General features: G+C 41.8%; 1 protein-coding gene across 1 annotated transcript; it reads left to right on the forward strand.

The window, feature by feature from the left end:
* Window positions 1-1,123: 1,123 nt before the first annotated feature.
* On the forward strand, window positions 1,124-11,221 carry CLK1 (CDC like kinase 1). Its single transcript, XM_042444089.1, has 13 exons — window positions 1,124-1,235; window positions 3,311-3,468; window positions 3,723-3,942; window positions 5,150-5,240; window positions 5,594-5,660; window positions 6,195-6,311; window positions 7,792-7,958; window positions 8,234-8,328; window positions 8,415-8,544; window positions 8,917-8,999; window positions 9,935-10,014; window positions 10,738-10,828; window positions 10,914-11,221. Exons 2-13 carry the CDS (start codon window positions 3,311-3,313, stop codon window positions 11,082-11,084), a joined length of 1,470 nt encoding a protein of 489 aa, XP_042300023.1. The 5' UTR covers window positions 1,124-1,235; the 3' UTR covers window positions 11,085-11,221.
* The last annotated feature ends 5,186 nt before the right edge of the window (window positions 11,222-16,407 follow it).

Genomic DNA, 16,407 nt, shown 5'->3' on the forward strand with positions numbered 1-16,407 from the left:
GTAGCACTGAGGGAGGTGGCCGTGATAATTTTGTCTGTTTCCTGTTTCCCCCCCCCCCTCCAAGAGGTCTCCTGTTTGTACCTTTCTAGGTACAAAACTAGAAAGGGGAAATGTTGATCTTTTTGTTGCATTTCTTCCTTTTAAAATGAGACTTTGTTTTAATCTGCATGTTTGCTAATGAGTGAAATACTGTCTATGGGTGGTTTGGACTTCCAACCAAAAATTCCTATGTAGACATAGAATCATAGAGATGGAAGAGACCTCAACCCACTTCTGCCATCGAGGAACACAGAATTAAAACACATCCACCAGCCTCTGTTTAAAGACCTCCAGGAAAGGAGACTCCATTACACTCCAAGGAAGTTTGTTCCACTGTCGAACAGCCCTTACTGTCAGGAAGTTCCTCCTAATGTTGAGGTGGAATCTCTTTTCCTGCAGCTTGCATCCATTGTTCTGGGTCCTGTTCTTTGGATCAGCAGAAAACAAGCTTGCTCTCTCCTGACAGTAACAAACTCCCAGGGAGTGGAGTCTCCTTCCTTGGAGGTCTTTAAACAGAGGCTGGATGGCCATCTGTTGGGGATGCTTTGAGAGTTCCTGCATGGCAGAATGGGGTTTGACTGGATGGCCCTTGTGGCCTCTTCCAACTCGGTGATTCTATGATTTTATGAATCTATGAACTGCCCATGGCTCAGTGCTATCAGGGAATCCTGGGAACGGTAGTTTATTGTGGCACCAGAGCTCTCTGACAGAGAAGGCTTAAGTGTCTGACAGAACTACAGTTCCCAGGATTCCCTAGCAGTGAGCAAACTGGATTATTTGTGCAGTGTGTCTTCGACCTTAGCTGCTGTAATAAAAGTATGTATTTTATGGCCAAGCCGGCTATCCCTTTATTATTGTATTATTGGGTTGTAACAGAGGGCCTAGTCCTAGCTGTGCTTTTGCCCTTTCCAACGTATCAGACAGGTGCCTTTTTTTGCCTCCGCCGCCATTTTGTGGCGAACGTTCCACCGCCGCCAACCGTCCTCCGGGTGAGCCCCGCCTTCCTATGACGTCACAAGACTCCCTCTCTCCAGGGGCGAGGCTCCGTCTGCGCATGCGCGCCCCCTTGTGACTCCCTCCCCTTCTTCCAGAAGACTCGTTGCCGGCGCCATTTTGTCTCGGCGAAGCAGTGGCGGCAGAAGCAGCGAGAGACAGGCAGCAAACTGAACCCCAGCGGAGAGGCCTCGAAAGCAGCGGTGAGTTTCCCCTGGGGAGCAGGAGGAGGCTGTGGCCGGAGCGCCTCGGGTAAAGGCTTCGCTCTGGCAGGGAAGGAGGGCCTCCTCTGCCAGCCAGGGAAAGGCTTCCTTCCTCCTTCTCACTCCCCGATCCCCATTACTAGAGGCAGGCGGGGACGCAGAAGCCCTTGGGGACCCCCCTTGGCTCCACGACAGAGCCCTCCCTCTTGGCCGCCATGTTCTCCCTCTTCCTCGCCTCTTCCCCGAAGGAGACGAAATGGCGGCGGCTGGCCAGTCGCCCTCCAGGAGTGGCCTTGGCCCAGCAGGCAGGGAGGCGGGGGAATGCTGTACTTGTGTCTATATGTATGCAGATATATATATATATATATATATGCACACACAGGTATGTGCATGAGTGTATATTAACATATATATATATATATGTATATATATATAGGCATGTATGTATATGTATTTATGCGTCTGTGTATATGCATATATAGGTTTATACACACACGTGTGTGTGTGTATATATATATATGTATGCTCATATATATGCGTGTGTGTATATATATATATGTGTGTGTGTGTTTATGCATATATATGTGTGCACACCCACACACATCCATACCTAGCTGTGTCTATGGAGAGAGATGATAGCCAACGTGGCGTCGTGGTTTGAGTGTTGGACCTTGACTCTGGAGGCCAGGGTTTGAATCGTGGGTGAGCCATGGACACTCACTGGGTGACTCTGGGCCTCCTCAGAAGGGGAAGGGAAGGCACACCCCTTCTGGATAAGTCTTGCCAACAGTGCCCTGTGATAGGGTTGCGTTGGTCTTAGGAGTGGCACTTCTTCGTTTTCTTGTTGACAAGTTAAGAGATGCTTTGTGTATTTACTACTGTAACAGCAGGATAAAAATGGGTGTTTGGTTAGCAGTCTGCTTCTGAACATAGGAATGCCAGATGTGGTATTTCATAGCACCAACAGGATCAGGTTCATGGGTAGTGAAAACAGGGAGTAAGAAAACTCCCAAGAGAAGAGATGTGTTCATCTAAACTTTTTTATACTGTTTTTCAGACAAAGGTCCCCCAAAGTGGATTGCAGAATAAATATTTAAGCCAATGAAACACAATAGTTAATTGAGCATATGAATTATCTACAACAACATCAAGCGCATGGCTAGAATCCTCTGTGATGCTTACCACACACCCTTGTGACTCAGGTGTTGTTGATCCCTATGTGGAGTCTGGTTTTGGGGCTGGCATACACAGGGCCTAGTTCCCCTTTTGCCCAGTCAGCATCTGGCTGGCCTTTCACACACACATTCCCCAGGCACACTTGGGACAGAGCATCTGCTCCTCCCTGTTGTGGTCAGTCATTTTCCCAGTGATGTGAGATCTGGATGGGAAAACAACCCCCATCAACCACAGCAGATGCTGCTGGCCAAGGGGATGGGGTTGGCCATGTGTAGCACTGGGATTGCAGTGTTTAGGCAAACATCTCTCCCATTCAGGATTCCAGCAAATTTAAGCAAATTGAAAATGGTTTGGAACAGCCACATCTTTAAAAGCCATTTAAAACATGTAAATCAGCTGATCAAATGAAATGATGACCTCAGCCTCTTGGCATTTGCCCTTCCATGCTGAGGTTATATTTACTGAGCTTTAAGTTTCCACAAGATGCTTGTTTTTGCTGTAGCATACGAACACAGCCTCTCACACACTCCAAAACATAAAAGTTGGCCACATTTGTAGTCCTGTTTTGTCACTGGCCATAGCCAGATCTGGCTTTCTTAAAATCACAGACAATGGCCTTTGAATACTGGTCAAATATTTGTTGTCTGTGCGACTGTTAAAAATAGGTGTTTCAAGGTCTAGGACCTCAGTGAAATGTTCATAGAGTTGCATCTTTTTCTCACCATGAAGGCTATATTTTGCCTAACAGAATTGTGAAAATAAGCACTTTGCATACGGAGGCAGTATGCAAGGTGTGTGGAAATTGCTCTGAAAACATGTTGTCCATGTGCATTAGCCAATCCTGTAGCATTTCCTGTAATTCTAACTGTACTTTTTTGTGTTAAAATATTTACTTGCAGATGCGGTATTCCAAACGGACAGATTATTCTGAATGGGATGAAAAACAGTATTCGGATGCCAAAAAAGGCAGCAGCCATCATAAGAGAAAAAGAAAGTCATATAGTAGTGCTCATGAGAGTAAGCGCTGCAAGTATAATGATACCGAGGTGTATGATAGGTAAGTTACTTTTCCCCCTTTATTGTAAGTTTATATTTAAAAGGTTGGTTCTCATTTCATAGAATCATTTAATTAGCTTCATGTTTATTATTTATTTATTTAACATATTTATATATCACCTCCCAGTCCACCAGGCCCTCTGAGGCCATGCAAAATGCCTAATAGATTACATTTTCCCTTTTTTATTTCCATTTTGAATTGGATGTAAGTCATATGTGAAAAATATGAGAATGTATTTGTGTTCCCCCCTCAAGCCTTTATTCAGATGCCAGTTCCTTCCATGAAAGAGATCACCATGAACGTCGCTATGTTGAATATAGAAACAACTATAGTCAACTCTCTGAAACCAGGCACCATTGCAGAGACAATGAAAATCATCACAACCACAGTAGCAAGTCATCAGGACATAGTGGCAGAAGCAGTTACAAAAGAAAACACAAGACTCATCATAGCAAATCACATCACTCACATGCGGTATGTATACTTTAAAGCACTTTGAACATTATTATGAATACCTGTTCAGGTGGATAACAAAACACATTTAAGTAAGTGGGAAGTACATTGTAACAGAAGTCATACAGTTATTACTGATAGATCTTGTCTTCCAGAAGCACAAGGAAACAGTGGTAGTAACACAAATGGTTTTAGAGTGGTTATTATTATTTGTTCATTACACAGTATTCTACTGTGTAAAGTCTGAATTGGCTATCTGCTGAAAAAGCAGGTAAGAGGCACCATGATGTGTGTTTCTGTAAGGCAAATTTAGCAGAATTAGTGGTTACAGATTGCATTCTGAATATTTGGGTTACTTTTGTGAGACTAAATAGGTCTTGCTGACAATGTAAAGATGAAGTGCAATAAATATCTTGAGTATTAGATTATCAACTGTTTATTTATGTGGTTAGAGTTTCTGAAAAGATTTTATAGAAAGGTTGGACATGACTCACTCCAAACTAAGTGTGGCTGTGCATGGAAACGTGTTTCATGTGCCCAGATCCACTTACCAGGCTAATGAATTGCTGCTCAGGGATGGGATTTGCATGCCTAGTTGTGCTGAATCATCGGAGTGGACTTGGTCCACATTTCTGTTCCTTTACCCCACTGTCTGACAGATGATTACCACTGTCAGCACTGATTGTGCTAACCATCTGTTCAGTGAGGGAGATTTGTCTACAAGTATAGAACTGAGTCTATATGATTTGAGTGTGATGTATATTGCACAGCTTTTAAATTTACAGGACTGTGTAGTTAAGCTGACTTTATGAATTCATAGTAGTTACACACTTGTTGAGATTCCTTTACTAGGAAGTTTATTCTGTAGGGCAGTAAATTCCAACATTTACTATATAACATCATTAAACTGAAGAGATTTTCTTTGCAAAATATATTTTTTCCTAGTGAACCATATTTTTTAAAAGCATATATTGTGTGTTAATGCCTTGCCACTTGAAGTACCTTATCTGAAAATCTGTTCCTTGCCATGTTTTTCTCCTGTAACCTAAACTATCTGCCCTGTGAAATTCTGGGGAATTTGAAATTGTTCCTGCCAACCGTTTGTGGCCTGGCGCGTATCTGAATGCCTGAATATCTCCCTGCTGAATGAATTTCGTATTCTGCCCTGAATTCACTCGGGTTTATTGATTGGCTGGATGATCTCGGTGCCGCCACTTGCCGTTACCAGAGGAGTCACCGAAGGAAAAGATCGAGGAGTGTAGAGGATGATGAGGAGGGTCACCTGATCTGTCAGAGTGGAGACGTACTAAGTGCAAGATGTATAGAATATTTTTCAAAACTTATTCACTTTTCAGATAGAATAATTTCTTTTAGATAAGAAGTCAGGAGTCTTGGAAGTCCTTTTATTTCTTGGGTTTTTGTTCTGTGTTTTTGTTTTTTCCTTTGGGGGGTATTTTACATAACTTAAATTTTACTTGAAATTTTCTGAGTAGTAAACAAAGCTAATTTAGAATGAGTTAGGCATAATTGTCTTGAAGAGTTGTCCAATTAAAAGATTTAAAGATAACTAGTTACACTTTTTACATAGCGGCACAACCTAAAAGATAGCATGGTGTGTTAATAATAAAAATACATCATTGCTTGCATAACTGATTTCCCCTCCTATTTCTAGATGAAATTGTCTCTACTCTGGGCGAAGGTGCGTTTGGGAAAGTAGTGGAGTGCATTGATCGCAAAGCGTAAGTTGACTTTCTCTAAATGCTTGAAGAAACAAACACATATGTAACTGTTTTCACATGTTCATCCCCATTTCCCTTCCACTAGGTAAGAGCTCTTTCTCTGTAAAGAACAAGGATGCTACAGGAATGAAAATTGGAGAAAGCCAAAATCTTAGATTTTCCTATAATTTACATGAGTGAGAATATTGTGGTTTTGATTACATGAGTACCAGTGCTGGGAGAATATGAGCTTATTATTGGTATATGCCAGTGTTTTCTCCCTAAGAGCATTGTTTTGTCATTTTCTTAGGATTTATTGTAGGGTTTATACCCTATATGGGCTTCAGGAAAGGTAAATACATTTTTCTTCAAAATCATGTGCTAAAATTGTTAAAGTGAATACTAAACAGACTAGTTTCAGAAATATTAATCTTATATGCTAGATGCACACTGGCTTTTCACATTAAAGCAGAGGGAACATGTAAACTTCCATTATTCATGTAATGAAGGAACTGCACTTCTACCTTACTAACTCTTCATAACTTCTGTTTCTAGGGGAGATAGACATGTGGCAGTAAAAATAGTAAAAAATGTTGATAGATACTCTGAAGCAGCTCGTTCAGAAATACAAGTGTTGGAGCACTTAAATGCAACAGATCCTAATAGCACATTGTAAGTACACAGCAATAATGTGGAGGACTTATGGGTTTATACATGTTTTTTTATAATTCCCCCTTTGAGAAAAAGAATTCAAAGATGTAGCCATGTTAGTCTCTAGAATCAGTATGTAGAGAGATCTTGTAGCACCTTTGAGACTAACTAAAGAAAAGTTGGCAGCATGAGCTTTTGTAGATGCATCTGAAGAAGTAGACTTAAGTCTACGAAAGCTCATGCTGCCAACTTCTTTCTTTAGTTAGTCTCAAAGCTGCTTCAAAAACCAGTGTTAGGGGCATTACAGTCATCCCTCCACATTTGTGGCTTTGACACTTGCAAATTTGATTATTTGTGAGTGTCATGCTATGTGTGTGCGCACTCCTCCTCCCTCCTGGGCTTTCCTCCTTAGGGTGTGGGGAAGCCCAGGAGGGAGGGATCAGCTGGGAAGGGTGTACATGTGTTGCTCTCCCCCTCCTCGGTGCCTTAGAGACCTCAAGCAAGCTCTCTGAGGCATCAGAGGAGGGGTGAGAGAAGCACACGTGATTCTCCTGCCTTTCCCAATGCTTCAGCACAGGAAAGCTGTCTGGGTCATCAGAAGGAAGGCAGGGGGCTCACATGTGCACTTTTCTCCCCACTTCTCCAATGCCTCAGAGAACTTGCTTGAGCTCTCTGAGGCATCCCTTGCCTCCCTTCTGCTGAGCAGGCGTGTGCTTCTCACTTCTCTTCAGCTACTCCCTGCTGCCCTGTAACTGGCCCAGCTGATCCAGTTACAGGGCTGGAGAGAGAAGGAAAAGGGGCAAGTGCAAACTTAGCTTCTAACCCCCCCCCCCGTCCTTTAACTGTGTGTGGGGGGGAGTGTTTACATTTTTTCCACATTTGCAGGGGTCCTTTGCCCCTAACCCCTGCGAATGTGGAGGGACAACTGTATATGTATTCACTGATAGGTCCTGTGTCAATGATGGTGAACCTTTTTGGGACTGCATCCTGGGGGAGGGGCTGTGTGCCGGGGCAGGCCCTCTGAGACATTAGAAGCCAGGGAAGGTCTGGAGAGGTGGGCAATAGGCACTTACTTGTTGCTCCTCCTCCTGCCCTTCCCCTGCCTCCAGCTGTCTCAAAGACTGCAGGGGGCCAAGAAAGGTCTGTGGGGAGGAGGAGGAGTGGGCATGTGCTCAGAAAAACAGCTAGGGATCAGGAAAGGTCTGGGAAGAGGAGGAATGCATGTCCACTCCTCCTCCCGACAGATCTTTCTCAACCCCTAGCTGTCTCTCAGAGACAACTGGAGGCCAGGGGAAGGACAGGAGGAGGAACGGACACACATGTGCCTGTTCCTCCTCCCTGGCCTGTGCCAGGGAGAAATGACGTGCCATACGTTCGCCATTACGGTCCTATGTTATCCTTTGACATCTTGCCTTGGAGTTAGGCTTATAAATTTTCCTGTGCTTATAATCAGACTCTGTTTTGTGACATCTTCTTGATGACTTTTTTGTTGTGTTAACAGTCGCTGTGTCCAAATGTTGGAATGGTTTGAACACCATGGCCATGTTTGCATTGTATTTGAACTACTGGGACTTAGTACTTATGACTTCATTAAAGAAAACAGCTTTCTGCCTTTTAGTCTGGATCACATCAGAAAAATGGCATACCAGATCTGCAAATCTGTCAACTGTAAGTATACATAGCATGCTTGATTGCAATTTCTAAGCTGTCTCGTTTTAAGGCTCAAGGCAGTAAACTGAGTTTAAAAGAGAACATACAGTGCAGCATATTTTATATACCATTTACAGAAGATAGTCTTGTTGAATTTTGGGCTAAAAATGGATTAACATGTAAACATTAATAATACAGTTCAATGCTTTCGCTTCCATCTTTGATGAATCTGTAGCACAGTTGAGGTAAATTAACTAATTATAGAAATAATTTGCTGACTTCTTTTTTCACAGTTTTGCATTCAAACAAGCTAACTCATACAGATCTGAAGCCGGAAAACATACTGTTTGTGAAATCTGAGTACACAGAGAAATACAATTCCAAACTGGTAAATCTAATATCATACTTTAGAGCTTTTTTCCACTACTTACAAGCAAAAAAAGAGTAGGCTTATTAATGTATGGTGTATTTCAGAAACGTGACGAACGTACACTGAAAAGTCCAGATATTAAAGTTGTAGATTTTGGAAGTGCAACGTATGACCACGAACATCACAGTACTCTTGTGTCTACAAGACATTACAGAGCTCCTGAAGTTATTTTGGGTGAGCATTTGAAGTAGTTTTGTTTGTTATTTTTAATACATGTTTTTAGGGAAGTGTGCTTAATATTGCAATCCTAGAATTGCTAAAAAGCTTTCTGTAAATTGTGGCAGTCACATTGGCAACAGAAACACTATTTCTAGTTCTGTGACTTTAGGCAAAACCTACTTTACTTTTCCTAGTTTTAGAGGGAGTCAGCCCTCAGATACATTTTAGAGAACCTTTGAAGCACTTTAACCTCAGATCAGTAATACAAAGTTTTGTGGATTGGAGAGTTAATGACTATGCCTCCTCCTTTCTCCAAGCTGACTTACAGTGTTACAAATCTTATTGGTTCCTATTTTCAAAATGTTAAATAACTTTTTTCCTCCACAGCCTTGGGGTGGTCACAACCATGTGATGTCTGGAGTATTGGATGCATTCTTATCGAATATTACCTTGGATTCACAGTATTTCCGGTATGTAACTACAAAAACATAGTTTATAGAGTCAGGTGTGATGTCTAGAGGGGTCAATCTTGTTCTACCATTCTGAGGAACAAACTACTCCTAACAGCAGAAATTTAAAAGCCTTGCTTGTTCACATGGGTTTATTTATGCACCTTTGGTTTCACTGCCATGATTGATACATTTTTCCTATTTCTGGTGTGTGCAGTAACTGTATGTTGTTGTTGCTTGGTTCACATTCTTTGAACCTCGCTATGTTATAGCAAATGTTGGTAATTGTCTTGCCTTTTTGGCTAACAGCATGTGAAGTTCTAGCCTGGCAAAAATGACCTTATTTTCCTTAAAGGTGCATAGCTGCTAGAGATGGGAATCTTGTTAGTCTGTTATGCCAGAATAATTATGTTGAAGTGATAGCAAGAGAAGAACCATAGGCACATTGTGTGGAGGCAGCCAGTCATAGCTGAGATCTGCACTGCAATGGCATTGCATAAATCACAAGAAGGTGTTCTTTCTGTGCTGTCCCATAGAGGGGTCACATATTGTGCATGTGTTCAGCTGTCTGAAATTATGCTAGTATACACTCCTGTCCAAGAGGAAACAGGCTGCAATGAGATAATTTTTTTATTCTTCAGTCTGCAGTGGCTTAGAGAATATTAACTGCTTGGTAGGTGTCCAATTGTATAACCACAAATTGAGCGGGTTCAGTGACTGAAAAAGTACAACAGTATGGTATAAACAGGATGCTGGCCTTCATCCATTGTTTAAAATGCTGTCTAGTATAAATCTAGAGCGCTATATAAATAAAGCATAATAATAATAATATTAATATGTGCCTCAGCAGCACTCTGGTCAGAGAAACTAGATACCAACAGGGGCGTCGTGTAATAAAGAGATTTGATGTTCCTTTTCCTGCGAGACAAATTGTGAACATTTATCTTTTTCTTTAGACACATGACAGTAAAGAACACCTGGCAATGATGGAAAAAATACTGGGGCCACTACCAATTCACATGGTCCAGAAAACCAAGTAAGCACTTTTAAAAAGGTTTACCCTTTTGCATAGCATGCTGCTTTCAACACCTGTATGCATTTCCCCTTGTGATTAGTTATGTCCTAAAATTTTAGTTTAGAACAGCATTTTAAATCAATATGTGTTTGTTTTGGGTATATTATGTGGAACTAGATGCCTCTGGGTTAGCTTACAGTAGTAGCAGTAATCATACCATCATGGAATTGGGTGTGTGTACACATTAGTACTATGGAGAAATCCTTTGCCCTAAATGAAAATCATTAGAGTTGAAATAGACCAAATTTACATCTAAAATGAAGAAGTCTTGTAGTCTTTACAAAGAGCAATGTACTTGAGCATGCTCTAATTTCTTGGACCAGTTTGCTGCTCACTTTTAAAAGGAAATGAAACTTGCATATTACATCTTCTCTAGCCATGAATGCCAGCACTACTATTGAATTGTTTTCCCATTTGCCCTTGCTTCTTTCCTGGTTGATAGTTAAGTGTATGTGGTACATGTCTCACTGCCTTTTCTATATTACTGTCCTGTTATTATAATCCAGTAATAATTCCATTTAATGTGAACTAGGAGGTGCTCATAGTTTCTAAATGGGTCATGTTTCTCATCTTGTAAATAACATTTTTTTGCACTACTGTTGAACTTAATAAGGTAGATTACTAGAATTTCTTCATGAGTAAACCTGCTCTCAAGTAATTTAATCTAATTTTGTACTTTGCTAGAAAACGCAAGTACTTCCACCATGACCAATTGGATTGGGATGAGCAAAGTTCTGCTGGCAGATATGTTTCAAGACGTTGTAAGCCACTGAAGGTAAGAGAGTATTACTGTGTAATTGTACATGTTTACCTGGTAGTGTCCTGTGCTGCTAATGTTTGGATTTTTTTTTTATTCCTAGGAATTCATGCAGTGCCATGATGCTGACCATGAAAATCTGTTTGATCTCATTCATAAAATGTTGGAATATGATCCTGCCAAACGAATTACCCTTACAGAAGCTTTGGAGCATCCTTTTTTTTTCCTCACTAAAGGAAAAGAGATAAATAACTACAGTTGTGTAGGTTATTAAAGACTGTGTCAGTCAAAAATAAGCAATTCAAATTTTTTAATATTTATTTTGTAATTAGCTTTGTAAATATACTTTCATACTATTGTGTCCAGTTCATTGACCTAGCTCCCAAAATTAAAAAAAAAAAGGTTTTTTTTTAATACCTTGTCTTTTTGGTGACATTTTCTTTCTGGTATTCTGGTTGGTAATACTGAGTTTTTAAAACCTTTGCAACTATTGGCCTCTGTAATTGTGAAATAGCTTTAAACTGTGGCCTCATACAGACAGGCCAAAATAAAGCTGCTTTGGGTCACTTTGGAGATAGGATGCATGCATCATTTAAACAGCCTAAGAGTCCGGAAGCCACACCAAAGTTACGATCCAGTCCAAGGACTGGAGTGCAGCTTTGGTGTAGCTTCCGGTCTCTTAGGACGCATGCATCAATTAAACAGCATGCCTCCAAAGTGACCCAAAGCAGCTTTATTTTGGCAGTCTGTATAGGGCCTGTATTAGCAAAGGAATGTATTTTCACTGAAAATTACAGTTCTAAAGCAGTGGTTCCCAACTTTTCGTCTTCCATTTCTTTTGGACTTCAGATGCTAGATGCCCTGGCCAACAGTCATTCAGCCTCCACTGCTTTTTGAATTGTTCAGTCCCTTTGTATTACATAGTTGTAATTAATTCCAGCATTCTTTTCTCCCTCTGAGGCCTGGACCAAGGCAGATGGACTGGAGGGAGGGCTCTTTTTCTTAATTGAGGCTGGCTCTCTTTGTCCAGCACCCCCCCCCCCCAAACATAGAAAAGGAATGGGAATTGAAAGATGCTCCAGCTGAAATAAAATTTCCCAGCAGAGAAAGGTTGAACATCCAGAGTTGCTCCTCTCCTTCAGCCCCACAGGCAGAAATGATAGGCTGCTGACAAGGCCAGCCTTATTCCTGCCTCATGCCCTGTAGGTTGTGCTTTTCTCTTGCTCCTCTGCTTCACAAAGATTTTTACAATAGCAACATTGGCAACAAAAAGGCACTCCTTCTTTCTTCTATTCTTCAGTGAGACCCCCCCCCCAAAGTGGGCAATTCCTCCTATGTGGAGAGGCATTTTACCCACCTGGGGACTAAAGCTAGTGCAGGCATGGCTTGGACATTTCCTTTCTCAGACAAGAGCCAATAAGTGATTCCATTGAGGGATGGCAGGTGAGGGAAAATCCCTCTTCTGCTACCTCTGCACTGCCAATGCTCAGCCTCTTGGGAGGTCAGGGATGAGGCTGAGGATAAAGATGGCAGCAGCCAATGCAGTGGAGACTCAAAGGGAGGAAAGCAGCCAGGCATGTTGTGGGTCTAAAGTCCCTTTTGTCCAAGGCAGTGGGTTCAGGCCATGCTTCAACTATTTGAAGCTATTGATCAGCTATTTTGGATCTGATCCTAACCAACAGGGATGACCTAGTTAATGGAGTGCAAGTGGTGGGACCCTTGGGTGGGAGTGATCATGTTCTCCTGGAGTTTGTTATACAATGGAAAGGAGAAGCCAGGCATAGTCAGACACACATTCTAGACTTTAGGAAAGCTGATTTTAGTAAACTTAGGGAAATGTTGGGGCGATTCCATGATCAGGAAGACTAAAAGAGAAGGGAGTTGAAGACAGATGGGAACTTCTCAAAAGGAAGATACTGAAGGCACAATTTCAAACAGTTCCAATGAGAAAGAAAAATGGGAGATGTCTGAAGAAATCAGGATGGATGACTAAGGAAATTTCAACTGAGTTAAGGTTTAAATGGAACATATACTGTATAAGACATGGAAAAATGGGGAAATCACCAAAGGGGAATTCAAACAAATAGTACCCATTTGCTAACAGGACAGAAAAGGCAGAATTACTCAACACCTTCATTGCTTCAGTCTTCTCAGAAAAGGCAAAGGGTGCTCAGTCTGAAGGTAATGGAGCACAGGACAGAATAGGGTAATTTCATAACAGAATAATAAAGAAATAGTACAGGAATATCTTGTTAATCTAAATGAATTTAAGTCTCCAGGACCAGATAAACTACATCTAAGGGTATTAAAAGTACTGGCAAATGTAATATTGGAGCCATTGGCAATAATCTTTGCAAACTCCTGGAGAACAGAAGTCCCAGCAGATTGGAGGAGGGCAAATGTCCTCATCTTCAAAAAGAGGATCCCAACAATTATCGTCCAGTTAGTCTGACATCAATTCCAGGAAAGATTCTAGAGCAGATCATTAAACAGAGAGTCTGTGAACATCTAGAAGGCAATGCCATAATCACAAAAAGTCAACATGGGTTTCAGAGAAACAAGTCATGCCAGACAAATCTTGTCTCTTTCTTTGATAAAATCAGCTTGGTAGATGAAGTGAATGCTGTGGATATAGTATATCTTGATTTTAGTAAGGCCTTTGACAAGGTTCCCTATGACATTCTTGTAAACAAGTTTGTAAAATGTGGGTTAGACAAGGAAACTGTTATATGGGTTTGTAATTGGTTGACTGGCTGAATCCAAAGAGTGCTTAAAAATGGCTCCTTTTCATCCTGGAGAGAAGTGACCAGTGGGGTCGCACAGCGCTCTGTCCTGGGGCCACTGTTATTCAACATCTTTATCAATGACCTGGATGACAGAATTGGGGGCATACCTATCAAATTGCAGATGACACCAAATTAAGAGAAGCTAATACCCCAGAGGACAGGATCAAAATTCAAAATGATCTTAATTAGAAAGCTGGGCCAAAGCTATCAAAATGAATTTCAACACAGAGAAATATAAGGTACTGCACTTAGGGCGGAAAAATGAAATGCAGATATAAGGATGGGTGACACCTGGCTGAATGAAACTATGTGTGAAAGGGATCTAGGAGTCCAAGTGGACCACAAGTGAAACATGAGTCAACAGTGCAATTTGACAGCTAACAAGACCAATGCGATTTTAGGCTGCATCAATAAAAGTCTAGTGTCTAGATCAAGGGAATCAATAGTGCCACTCTTCTGCTCTGGTCAGGTCCCACTTGGAGTATTGTGTCCAGTTCTGGGCACCACAATTTAAAAAGGATGTTGATAAACGAGCATGTCCAAAGGAGGGAGACCAAAATGGTGAAGGGTCTGGAAACCATGCCCTATGAGGAACGACTTAGGGAGCTGGGGATGTTTAGCCTGGAGAAGAGGTTAAGAGGTGATATTACAGCCCTGTTTAAATACCTGAAGGGATGTCATATTGAGGGAGCAAGCTTGTTTTCTGCTGCTCCAGAGACTAGGACCCAGAGCAGTGGATACAAGCTACAAGAAAAGAGAGTCCACCTCAACATTAGGAGGAACTTCCTGACAGTAACAAACTCCCTCGGAGTGTAGTGGAGTCTCCTTCCTTAGAGGTATTTAAACAGAGGCTGGATGGCCATCTGTCACTGGGGATGCTTTGATTATTTCCTGCATGGTAGAATGTGGTTGGACTGGATGGCCCTTGTGGTCTCTTCCAACTCTAGGATTCTATGAACTGTGGAAACAGCATAAGCACCCATAGCCCCCATGTTGGATCACACGGAATTCAGCCACTCTTTTCAAATGGCACCCACTGGAGGACTGCACCGAAACGCCTTTAAGGGTAAAATGGGGGCCTGTACACACCGCATGAATAACAGTAGCTACCGTACCTCCCTGCTCATGAGTTGGTCACAAGATAGCCTGGTCACAACTAGTCCTTATGGGTAGGTGTGATTTCCTAGCCTTTCCTTCCAAACCTGACAGCCAATAGTTGGGAGTTGGCATGCTTACAACCCATGGCCATATGCAGGTAACTACTCATAAGTAGCAACAGCTCCCAAGGTTCTGTATTTTGTTGCCCGACAACGTACTGCACAAAGCAGGCTCCCTTGGTTTTGTAGGCAGAGGAGGTGCAGCTACTCAATTACCATTATGTAAAGTGGTGTAGTAAAATGGCGTCCTTTATATAAAACAGCAAAAATCAAGGTTAACCTTTTGGATGTTTTTTCTGGAAGGGATATTGTCACACCAGAGACTGTTGAATTTATGGATACAGAGGACTGTGATTGTGATTATTTTTATTATTCCAGCATTCCCACAAATGTGATGTCTAAGCTACAGACTCTCCCCCTCCTCCATGCCATTTCAGCCTGCTGTTCCCTGGTTTATGCCAAGGTAGAAGAAATACTTGTAAAACTATACAACCAAGGAGGAGTTGAGCCTTAAAAAGCACATGAAGTCTCTTCTTACGCATTCATAACAACACAATAGGATTCTTGCTTCATATGTAGCCATGCCAGTATCACCCACTTGAATAACTGCTGATTAGGGACCAGGACTACCTGTTCAGGACCACTACAATTAACAATGAGCCTGGGAGACCTGTCAAATGTGGCAGCCCAGTCCAAATAGAAAAGTGTCCTAACATCTTAGTAGCATAGTAATAAAACAAAGAAGAGGGGTTCAAAGATAGGCAGGACCCCTCTGTGGCATGTGAAACCACCTTAGCTAAAACCAAAATATCTACACAAAGCACCATTTTGCAGTGTAATACTAGGTTAGATGAATCTGAGCAGGAGGCACGTAACTCACTTGCCTGCCCTGCAGAGGTGACTGCAAGCAATGATACATTCTTGGTTTGAAGCAGTCATAGGTTCAAAACACACTGCAGAAATAATTCGAGACTGCTTTAACTGACCTGGCTCAATGCTAGAGAATTCTGGGAACTGTAGTTTTTGAGACATTTAGCTTCCTCTGTCTGAGTTCTGGTGCCATGGTAAACTACAATTCCCAGGATTTGTGTGAAACCTTGCCACCAAGTTCAAGCTGTTGTGTAGCATATTTGGACGAGTTACAGTGCCGCCCTTTCAGAGTACTTTTTTCCAAAGCTTGAAAAGGCATCAAAAAGGAATCATGCACTTTGGGTTAGATCTATATTTGTTTGAATGCAGCCCGACTCAATGGATATATCCACTCTCCCTCACTGGCAGCTCCTCTGGCCTTCTTGATTTTAGTAAGGCCTTTGACAAGGTTCCCCGTGACATTCTTGCAAACAAGTTTGTAAAATGTGGGTTAGACAAGGAAACTGTTACATGGATTTGTAATTGGTTGACTGGCCGAACCCAAAGGGTGCTCAACAATGGCTCTTTTTCAGCCTGGAGAGAAGTGACCAGTGGGCTCTGTCCTGGGCCCAGTGCTATTCAACATCTTTATTAATGACTTGGAGGACAAAATTGGGGGCATACTTATCAAATTTGCAGATGACACCAAATTAGGAGGAGTAGCTAATATTCCACAGGACAGGATCAAAATTCAAGATGACCTGAATAAACTAGAAAGCTGGGCCAAAGCTAACAAAATGCAATT

The sequence above is a fragment of the Sceloporus undulatus genome, chromosome 1 (assembly GCF_019175285.1).
Source record: "Sceloporus undulatus isolate JIND9_A2432 ecotype Alabama chromosome 1, SceUnd_v1.1, whole genome shotgun sequence".
In the NCBI taxonomy this organism is placed as follows: domain Eukaryota; kingdom Metazoa; phylum Chordata; class Lepidosauria; order Squamata; family Phrynosomatidae; genus Sceloporus; species Sceloporus undulatus.

Coding starts and splice junctions, on each gene's coding strand:
- CLK1 (XM_042444089.1), top strand. CDS start 3,311: ATGCGGTATTCCAAACGGACAGATTATTCTGAATGGGATGAAAAACAG. Junction 8,545..8,916: donor AGCTCCTGAAGTTATTTTGG/GTGAGCATTTGA, acceptor TTTCCTCCACAG/CCTTGGGGTGGTCACAACCA. Junction 10,829..10,913: donor GACGTTGTAAGCCACTGAAG/GTAAGAGAGTAT, acceptor TTTTATTCCTAG/GAATTCATGCAGTGCCATGA.